Source organism: Augochlora pura, chromosome 10 (assembly GCF_028453695.1).
Source record: "Augochlora pura isolate Apur16 chromosome 10, APUR_v2.2.1, whole genome shotgun sequence".
Lineage (NCBI taxonomy): Eukaryota > Metazoa > Arthropoda > Insecta > Hymenoptera > Halictidae > Augochlora > Augochlora pura.
Genome location: NC_135781.1, coordinates 22,052,068 through 22,063,710, shown reverse-complemented (window position 1 = coordinate 22,063,710; position 11,643 = coordinate 22,052,068). Strand labels below are relative to the sequence as shown.

Below are 11,643 nucleotides of genomic sequence, written 5' to 3'. Positions count from 1 at the left end.
AAAGCATTACCAACATTGCGGATCTTAGCGCTGCGAGGGTAGGACGTAACAATATTATTCAGTATAAATTTCTAGAATAAACCGTAAACTATAATGCAAATATTTAACCGACCACTGTCTCTGTATAAAAGATGTGTATAATTGAAGTAAAACGATGGCAGTGAGAATGTCAAAATAATTATATGTATGTCTCTAAAATTTTAAGTTCGCATGGACGGAAATTACTTCCCATGTAGTATCTGTATAGGTGCTGTATGACCAAGTCATTTTTATAATCCTATAGATGAACATTTCAACAAAGAAGTGTAATGTACAACTGCCTCGAACAATTAACACGTTGCGGTCCTTCAATGATATTTGGCCGTATTTTACGGTCTGCAGACTATGCGCGCTTGCCACGACTATTTCTTCCAATGTCCATGAAATAAATTTAGTGACTTCATTGGAATTCTTCCAAGTGGCTCTTTCTGAGAGATATTGACATTGCGATACGTTGCAGCATTTTCCGAAGTCACTATATTTATTCCACAAACAGTACAGTGTGGAGCTGAGAGATCCTAAGTCGTCACAGTTTGGTAACAGTAATATACATACAATGTTAATTTAATGTAATGTTAATTAAGACGTACTTGCTATCATTAGAAATATCGTTGCTTGGTAACCTTAAAAGAATTATAGAGACATAATTAAGTAGCTTGATACAAATGTAAAAATGCATTATAAAATAACTCGCATTTACTGCCCTTGTAGTAATGCAAAATTGTATATCAAATATTCTTTCAATGAGTATCGCATGCAGTAAAAATATTTAAATATATACTTCACGAAATTCACGACATTAAATGAAAATGATTAGGAGAATTATTCATACTTGCAATAATCAATGAAAACACAACTATTGTTATTGAACACACATTAAAACTAAAAGAAAGCATACGCAAACATTCAAATTTATTGCATTTATTGGAAAAAAATGTAAATTTCATGATAAAATAAATTCAAGTACTCTGATTTAAACTAGTTTTTATATCGGAGTTTATATCTAATAAAAGATATGGCTAAGTACGTAATACAATTTTTACGTAATTGAACCGAAGAGCGCTACAGTTCATTGTGGACCACGGACCGCAATGCGTTTACATTAAATACAATCACTGACTATTTATGAAATAGTTCAATGTGCTTGTTTTACTTCTAACAATTGAGGATAATTTTCTACTATATTCAATAAGATTCCTTCGATGTATGCTCTTAATTGGGTGTTGACTTCTTGCTGTTCCTTTAAAGCTTGTTTCATCTGTAACAAATCATTTCGAATAGAATCGGAACATCTAATTTTAATAAAGAAAATATTATCCCAGTTGTAATTTAGTACTTACTTCAGACATGCTACATAGATCACGATAATCTGCTGGAATCTGCCCGTCCATCTACAATGAAATTTGAATAAGATGAAACATTAAATAACACTTAACAAGAAAATGAATGGAAGTTTAATATTATATAATCCATTGACGAATATAAAATCTCCAATGTAACGTACTTGATCCTGATCGATGCCGGCTAATAATTCTACTGCAAGACTAGGTCCTTTTTCAGCATTACTGTTACAAGGATTTAACGTTAAGAGTTCACGGCCTGCCTGCAGAGCCGCTGCAGCTTGCAATTCATCCCTCGATTCTTCTAGACCTAAGAAAATGTTCAATAATTTTTTTTTAATTTTCTACAATGATTTAATTTACCACGATGATCAATTCTATGAATAATATTGTTACTTTTATTATGTGTCTGTAGTTGTGCCACTTGTTGAAGTAATTCATCTATTCTTTGCTGGTCTTCTACTCTCATTGCAAGTTCTAATTTAGCAGCTTCTAGCTGGTGGTGGGCCTCGTTTGCCCGACTTATGGCCTGACGTTCGTTTTCCCGCGCAGTCTTAGTCTCCATCCTAGAATCCTCAAGATCATTTTCCAACCGCTCTTTCTCTGCCCTCACTTTTTCCAATTGTTCCCGTAACCTTCCTATTTCGTCTTTTAAACTAGACCTTTCGAGTTCGATTGCTTGAAATTTTATATTATAATTTTCTATTTGTAATTGCCGTTCGCGATCTAAACGATTCACCCATTCTCTATGCCTCCTTTGCACCGCCTAGAAAAATATTGTTTGTCGTGTTAAGTTTATTATTGGTAAATATAACTCAAGTATTATGTATTGCTTTAGTGGCTCGAATAAGAATTATTCTAATTGGATAGACAAGCGGCCATGCACGTAATGGTTTACCGAAGGAATAAACATCGAAGTGGAACATACTTGCAGCCTTTCCTCGTTTCTCGTTTCAGCATCTTTTGTTGCCTCCTCCAGCATTAGTATTCTCGCCTGCAAGGTAGCATTTTCCTGCTTCGCCCTTGCGTAGCGTTCTTCGCCAACCGATTGAGTATCTACTAAAGCATGCATTTGTTCCTGCATCAATTGGACCTGAAAACACAATGTATTCTTCATACATCAATTTCCTAAACGCATTACACAAATTCTTCGTTCATTTTAAAAAATTAGTTTATATATATTTGTGTGTAAATTGAATTTTATAAGTATTCGTAAAATCTAACAAAACTTTGAATTTACAGGATTTTTCAGAATGATAGTTCGGCGATCAATGCGGTATAATGTTCGCATTTCTCGTTACACATAAATTGTCTCCTTTTATTTCTTCCCCTTTTCGATCTGATATAATACCGGCTAAGTAAATTTTACTAAATATGTTACGGTATTATCGCCTACAAATTGGTTAGAATAATTTTAAAGCGTTTACTTTTGTTACCCTCGAAAGTTTCGTGCGGAAAATACGACGGAATACTGACAAATGTATCCACGAATGCGGAAAGCAGAAAGCTTAGAAACACGACTATACATTCTGAAGGTTTGTCCTCAGTGGCTCTCACTCGTAAAATATAGAATTAATGTTGTGGTTTTCCTGCTTAAGTAAAATGTTAAGTTCATAGTATTTAGAGACTTGCGTCCTCTTTTACATAAATCTTCGTTGAATCAAAGTTAGGTACCCCAAGACTTTCAGTACTAATATTTCGATGTTTTTCAGAGAAAAATTACAAAATTATTAAATTATTGAATTAAAGTTTAAAATAATCCATGTTATCTTATTTTGCGACGTGCGCGAGTAATATATAAATATAACAACATAATTGAACAAAGATAATTATAATGAAAAAGAGACGGAGATTCAATACCCTTCCAAGGTGTCTATAATTAGTTCGTATGAATCAATGAGCACCGCTGCTCCCAACGTTGGTATACTAAACATAAATACGCAAGTAACACATGGCATTAGTGCCATGGCATGTAAAGATAAATCAATATCCTTTTCGCTGTACATAACTTAATTTTCAAATACATAAATTTTCAAATAAATAAAATTCCCCAATTAACCTCTAATAAATTCTATCAAACAGTTTTTAAAGTCCAAAATTTAATACGTAATTTTACAGTGCAGTAATTATTGAACTTGTTATAAAAGTATCAGTGTTGTAGCAATAGGCATTAGTGTTACTTTTTTCTGACACAAGAATTATAAATACTGCTGGATTTATATGTATTGAAATTATTTTCTCATTATTATTTATCTGCTCTGTGATTATCAAATAGTTCAAGTTAACTAGAGGTTGCTTAATACTTCATTACTGTAATTGATTACGTACATCAGACATATTTGCAAAAGGAATGCTGTTTACTCTAAATAGCATGCATCTAGAGCTCTAAATCGAACTCGTTCGAATAAGGTACAGTGCGTCGAAAAAGTATTTATACGCTCCGTTTCTCGAAGACAACTTCCTGCGAGGAAAATACAGAAATTGTTTTTTTCTTTTATATTATTTTTAAACGATCCAACCAGTAGTCTCCTTGCACATTGTTTAAATAATATTATACGTTTATATTTGTAAGAATCTATTAAATTATAATGCAGTTTCTCAGAAATCGATTTTCTACAAAAATTAATTAAAAAACCAACAAAAATTACACATAGATTATCGAATGTAAAAAGTAGAAATACAAAATCGTTGTACAGTGCATAAAACATCTTCAAACACTTATTAGTTTTGCGTACAACGTACTGCTAAAAACTCCACGTTCCATCGATGCTTTAGCAAGTTATGTCCAATGAACCATGTGTACGAAATACTTGTGTGACCCAATGTACACTGATTCCCACGCGATACCATTTGCGTTCAAGCGAGACCAATTTAAAACCGTGACGTTACATTTAAAGTAAATTGTCACCGTTTTTAGATAAAAGACTTTACGACCTGGCTTACTTGCTCGGTAAGTCGAGGACCACGGCGACGAGGTAGACGACTAACACGAGAAGAAGGCATCTGTCCGATAAATTGAAACTGTCCTTCCCACAAGTCATACTCGAGGCCGGCACCAGGTCCAGGAGATTGCCCCTCCCCGGACGTTATTCGACCGTCGTGATCGGGATCTTGATCAGGATCGTGATCGGGATCTTGATCAGGATCGTGATCAGGATCATGATCAGGATCAGGATCATGATCGTGATCGTTATCGAGATTATGATCGGACCGTTTGACCGGAGCTGTGTCCGTTCGCTCATCGTAAACGTTCAAATCCATTTTCTATATTCGCTATCTGTCACGTCACGCCCGTGTCGGGTAGAACCGTCATCATCCTCGGCTAGACGCAGCTCAAACACCGGGTATTATTCCGTTAGAACGACGTGCAAGCACGCCGCGGTCGTCGGTCCTCGCTTATCCATATCCCTGTGCCTGCACAACACACACTGTCGCACTAACCTAACCTCGAAAATTCGTGCATTCCCCGGTGGAACCACGGTGCTTGACGTTCGAACGACCAGATAATCGAAACTGAATGAATGGAGGGAGAAAGAGAGTCACAACAGTCGGTACACTTCCGTTTCTTCGGGCGTACTTCGAACATAATCGTTCGTCTCGATCGCCCGCTGTAAACTGGGAGTAGCCGCGAGGCTATTTGTGCACTCCGTATACTACGTATCGACTAACTCCGTGGCGAATTCACATATATCGCGCCGCCTCTTATATCGAACAAAGTCTGTAACCGGCCACCCCTACGCGTGCTTCGCAAATCCAGTTAGAAAGCTCGGAAAGCTTCCTGGCCTTTGTCTGCTTGCCACAGCCAATTAACTAATTAAGATTCCCTATATCTTTGCCACCCATTTCTTTTTTACGGCAACCATAACAGCCATGGACAAAAGAAAAAGAGCTGAAATATTTGCTACGATGGCCTATAATGATAGTTTATGATGGCATATAAAACCATCCTCGCTTTTGATGTATATGTCAATGTTCTCTGTAGGCTCTTTGAATATTTTTAGAATATTAGTATGTTGTTTTTATCTTTAAGATTTACTGGATAACATGTCATCTTCAAAATAAACAAAACAAATTTTTAAAAGTGGTAAACAATCTTTTAAGTTCTCAATTTGAAGATACATAGATTAGGAGTTCTCAATAATCAAAGATATATTATACCTTGCATTCACGTAAATTTTAACTGCCCAAAGCTTGAAATGGAAAAACAAACAGATCATTTTTAAAACTTTCAACGAAAATCACGTTTTGGAACACGAGACTAAACTGTAATACGCGTTCTACTTCAGATGCGGGCGTTATATGGTATATGTATACACTACATATTATTTTTCTAACCTATGTTCTTAATATTTATATCCTTTAAACAATCAATATAGATTTTTCGCGCATGCCCGATTCATACAAAACTTTTCCAAACAGAAGTTAGTTATTAATTTTTAAAATAAAATTGTAATATTTTTTACCAATTTATATATCGTTGTATTTTTTTTTAAATATTAAGAGTCTTAAGTTGTAATTCAATTCCTCTAAAAAATTTAGATCGCATTATTTTTTACACCAACTATATATTTGTCATATTGGGCAACAGTTGAATACGTGGCACTTATTTACATTCGAGTTATTCAAAATCTACATAGCATATAAAATAGAAAAAATTACTGTAGTCAATTTAGAATGTATCTTAAAATTGTTTTAAAATAGAAATATTTGTTTATATCCTCGTTCATGAAAGGTGGTTTTTATTTGTCTAATGTTCAGGAAACAACTAAATCTATAATTGATGGGAATTTGTAAATGTATTCTAAACAGAAGTGTCCGGATGACACAATTACTGCGATGTGACATCGGCTATTATATCATGGCAAAGCGACGTAATGCATACGTTATGTACTGTATTTAAATTTTACGGCGGTAATCAGGCAATTATTCCGTTTTAATCAACGATGTAAGCGATAATTTCTGTACATGCCAGACATTAATACACGCCCCGATATCAACTTGCAGTGTCTGTGCTATGTTATTAAATATGACTGTAGCACCATATTTCAGATTATGTTCTTATTGACACCACAATTTTTGTATCTATAAAACATATTCCTTTAAAAACTTTTGTTGTACAAAATTTGTGTGTGGCTTTAGTAATTAAAAATCAATACTGAACAATGCAACATCTCGTTTTAAAATAGAAATTTAATATTTTCATTATTCTTTTAGCAATTTTTACCAAAGCGACAAATACTTTCTTTCTAAATAATAGAGTTTCTCTGTTATCCGAATTTTTGTTCAACTAGAAAGCTATTTATTATTGCTTCTACTGTTAATGTTATGATATTGCTAATATTCCTAACTTGCAAGACTGAGGAGTAAGTAATTATTAATATAAAATTATTACTATCGCATCTAACCTTACTAATGTGGGACTTGTTTCAAAATATATGTATTAATTAATAGTGTATCACAATCAAGAATAAAATGTAAAGCAATAAAAACATTGAAAGAAATACATAACTAATTTTTCTTCTTTTTCTAATTATTAAACATAGGTATATTTAATAAAATAAAATGTGCAGAAATACCGTGCAAGATGAAAATGCTTGATATTATTCTCGTGTCTTAATTTATTTCCCTTATGAGTTGAAAGGTAGCCATTTTTTGTAGCAATCGTATCCAAGATATGCGATCGCAACGAGAATAATCAAAAAACTTAAGAAAGGCCAGCCGCCCCATTCAAGGAAACTTCCTGACGTTGGTTTCACGCAGGTCATATTTTATCACCTGTTTCCTCAAATTTTTATTCGACCTGCATTTAAAAGGATAAACTAGAACCGAAAATTTCACTAATAATTTTATTTGTATATGTACGAATAATTTTGTTCTTTGACATTTTTCTTTATTTTACACTATGCCGATTTTCTCATGTTTCTTTTTCTACGATATGGATACTCTGAACCTGCTTCTATTAGAATTATGCGCATACATTCGCGTGTTAATCATAACGAACGAATTCCAACTATTAGATTTAAGAGAACTCTTTTTAGCACTAAACGTGATTAATGTATATACTGTTTTATAACAATGACGAGATTGTTACTTAAACTTTATAAAATTTCAACAAATTCTCATAGAAACTATAAATTCAGCAGCTGTAAATGAAAAATTTAGTGTAAATAATGTTTAAAAAAAGATCTCACGTTATGTAAAACAGATTAATTTATTACGTTACACGATGTCACGTTTAAGCTAGAACATTATTATAAATATCACAATATACAAATATGTTTACGATAACATTAGTAGAAAACTTTTTATTTGCTAATAGATATAACCTCCATAAACTCAAGTATGTGTTTATAACACGTTTAACATACTAATTTTGATAGTTCTAATCTCGATTTCCGAATTTTCTTCTCGTTTGTCATTGCCAAATCTGTAATAAACATTTTACTAGTGGAATATTATTTAACATGAAAATGTACAGGATGTTTCATACCATGTGATTAGTCGCTCGATACGTGACAGTCTGGAATTTCTCACTTACCAAACAGCTACAAAATTACGCATTTGTGCATAACTATTAATAATTCTAACAACTTATTTATATCTCATTTCGACAATGCTACCAATAATCATAATTTGTGTAAATCTAATTTTATGTACTGTTAATATAGGAATATTTTATTTATATATTATCTGTTAATTAGTGTATTCTTCTTATTTTTTATTCGTCTTATTTACTAACGGTTTTTTCATAGCTGTTTTATAAATAAAAATCAACATCTAAGAATTTTTTTAAAAATTGTTCAAGGACTACAACATAAGCCATCAAATTATTTAGATTAATATAATGTAATAAATTCTTCCAAACATATTATTCAAAACAAAATTATCGAGCTTCTTTTAGACATATTTCAATCATTGCAAAGAATTCTAATAGGTTTCGGGTAAATAAAGTATTAAATATCTCCGTTTCCATGATCCGAGGATTTACACTGATTAGCATCAGATGCGAACGAATGTTATCAATAAAACCGTAGAAAATGCGATGCTACAAGAACTGCCGAGATCTCGAAGATCACGCGTACGAATTAATCAAACTAATTAATTGTAGGTAGTTCTCATGTTGAGCCGATTCTTACTGCCTCGTTCCATGAAACATCCTGTACGCGATTAACGAATGAGCTTACTTCTGCGTAATCCAATCAGCAGCTGGTAATTGCACAACGATTTAATTCAGGAGCCGCGTTAATTAGCGTGTTCCCTTTTACTTTCGCAACGTTTCGAATTTCTGGTCTCCATGGATCAAGCATCGCGAGGCTGGCGATATCGTCACAAACGCGAGTGACGATCGTTCCTCAATCCGTGATAGCTTCTAGTGCCGATTTACGTTCCGATTGAATGCGTGAAGTCCGAGTTTATCGTTCCGGTGCTGATTCTTCTTTTCCTTGCCGAAATCTCAGTGATACTTTGGTTCGGGTTCTCGCACATTTGAGACTCACAACTTGAGTCGTAATCATCCTCGCAGCCCTGGCACGAAACGTATTCACTATCGCTCGAAAAAGCAATAAACTCCGCCGGGTAATTCTGTTTCGCGTCCCTATTCGTCTTCCTGGTCTACAGGTTCAAAAAGACGACCTTTCTGTTAGCGGCGGGCCACGCAGTGTATCGTTACTGTTTACCGATTATCGCCCTGGATGTGAAAAACGGTCGTGCACTTTACTTGTCGTCGATAGCAGATTCAATTCGCGTGGGAGTTTCGAGAGACGCGTCTCACGGACCGGGTTTGCGACACGGACCTTTGGGAAACGACGATTTCGATACGGGAGATGCAGACTTTCTCTAATCAGTAGATTGCACATCTTTATGCGAATTAACAATTGTGTGTATCTTAGAGTCTCAGATAGATACAATTTTTGTTTTACACCATATATACTACTAGATATGGTCTATGTAGAGGAAACCCAAGAATCATGTGAAGAATGATAATGGGTTACATGTGACGTCACACATTAGAAAAGACAATTTCGAAACGGCTATCGGAGTAGACCGACTATGTCTAACCAATAGGTGTAAATATATAATTTCAAACATCGGATTTGAATGATTTTCGCAAAATTATAATCTCTGAAATATGCTATAACGAGTGCTATTTAATATTGCAAAAGATAAAACATAATTTGCAAAATATATACGCATAAAGAATATTTATTTTGGATATTTTAAGAAACATATACGTATGTATCTATTTATATATATCTTGTAAAAATTAATAACATTAAAATCGATCATCGAAGTTGTTTTACATATTAAAATATCGACACATACATTTTTTATTTGAAATTGCATGTAGTATGTCATACTAATATACTCAATACCATATTACAAACTAGCACAAACTGTAGAGCATGGTAATACATATCTTGACCGCATGTGACGTCACATAGATGGTTTATGTTTACCTCACAGAAATAATTTGAAACCATGACTATAAGTATGTATGTTCTAAGATCTGTATGAATTTTAAGAAATAATTTATAATGACCAATTAATATTGCTTTAAGTCAATTTTAATTTCTCCCTAAATCTCTCGAAATTTTTCCAATACTGTATTTTATGTATTATATCTTTCTAATTTGATTAAAATTTGCAAAACATAAAAAGGCTGAAAAAGTAATTGATATAATATAAATAAGCTTTTTAATTTTAATTTGGCGAAACCGAATACTTCAATATGAAATTTTTGAAGTTATTAGTGTAGCAGTCAAAGAGCTAATTTCTGCTACCGTGTCACGAACCCAGTTACTAATGTTTAGTTAGTACTAGAGATAGGATTAGTTTCAATATGTACACACTTATGAATTCGAGTCTATTTCAATAACAATAGTTTCTGTAAGTACACTTGCTTTATAATCATTTTATACAAGTTAATTTTGCAAACCTATTTCCGAGCATTTGATGCTAGAAATATTTGATTCATACAGAAATACTACTTACGATATACAATGTACATAGGATAGTGGAGCCAATTACCGCAGAGTAACCAATTACTGAGCCATTGCTTTCATTTATCGCGTAATTACCTTTACATTTATCCATTACTTGTATATCGATACAAACTGATGTCGAATTGAAAAAAAAGGATGGCACTGAACTATAGATAACAAAGAAAACCGAATCGAATAGTAATTATCTCGTGAACCTAATACCATCACCGATTTACACAAACAAAAAAATCAGTTTTTTAACTAATCCGTCCATGAGAGGTGACGTTAATAAAAGTAACAAAAGAATCGACAATGCCGATCAAAACGTGAGATTCTTTACCACCTCGATCAGACGATAAAGAGACGAATGTGTCAACATCATGCATTGTTTTCATCGTGTTCAGAAGCTACGTGGTCGCGTCATTCTGAGAACAATGACTAGCGCCGACGACTATCATTGTGGTTATCTTACCGGGTGGGAGGGGGGGGGGGGGGCACGGTGAATAATGAACAACAATTAGAGGGACCTCTCCTAGTACGGGACACAAGAATCTTTGCCTCTTGAATATATAAAATTATACGTGGTTTCTAGATCTGTCTTTCCACTAAATAACATTGGCAATCTTAGATGTCGTTTTAAAGAAACAATATAATCGAAGAAACATGCTGCCATAAATTTGATTAAAATTTTAATAAATAAAAACTGAATCTGATTATATTAACAAATTACACGTGCAAGTTCTCTTGCTGCTACGTTCGGTAGACAAGCTTATAATCAATTTTCAATAACTTCTAGTGCTTATGCTTATCACATTTTTCTTGTTTTATTTTCTTAACACCTGTTCAAAGTTTGTAGATTTTTATCAATTCTTGGCAAACATGACAAAAGTGGCAAAGATTTAAAAATACAGAATTTAAAATTCTAAGAGAACTATTAAAATGATCACGGGTAGAAATTTAATTTATTAAAACACAAGTAAATTTCTCCTGAACTTTTATATCTTGTATTTGACGTACGAATAATTTTTATTTTGTATAAAAATCCCCAATCGAAACATTGATTTGATTAGATACTTTAGCAGAATTGATTTCTCCTCTTTTATTTTACAAGCTAAATCGTTTCGTCGTGTTTCCATTTGTTTTAACTAGGCTGCAATTTAATGCATCTATGACAGAATTGATTAAATCAGATTGCAACCGGTGCAACACTTACGGATTTTAAAGATACTGCTGTATCATGTTCAACTCATTAAAATTAATAAGGAAAGACATAAATGTCTGTG

At 33.4% G+C, this 11,643-nt stretch overlaps 1 protein-coding gene across 1 annotated transcript in view; it reads right to left on the bottom strand.

Annotated features, from left to right (window-relative positions):
* Nucleotides 1–944: 944 nt before the first annotated feature.
* The window catches only part of Nuf (rab11 family-interacting protein nuf), a 28,887-nt gene continuing 18,188 nt past the window's right edge, over nt 945–11,643 (bottom strand). The window contains exons 7-11 of the mRNA XM_078193521.1: nt 2,308–2,472; nt 1,776–2,145; nt 1,544–1,689; nt 1,380–1,430; nt 945–1,297 (exon numbers count right to left, since the gene is read on the bottom strand). Coding sequence (XP_078049647.1) covers nt 1,175–1,297; nt 1,380–1,430; nt 1,544–1,689; nt 1,776–2,145; nt 2,308–2,472 — 855 coding nt within the window. The 3' untranslated portion in view covers nt 945–1,174. The remainder of the gene's footprint in view (nt 1,298–1,379; nt 1,431–1,543; nt 1,690–1,775; nt 2,146–2,307; nt 2,473–11,643) is intronic.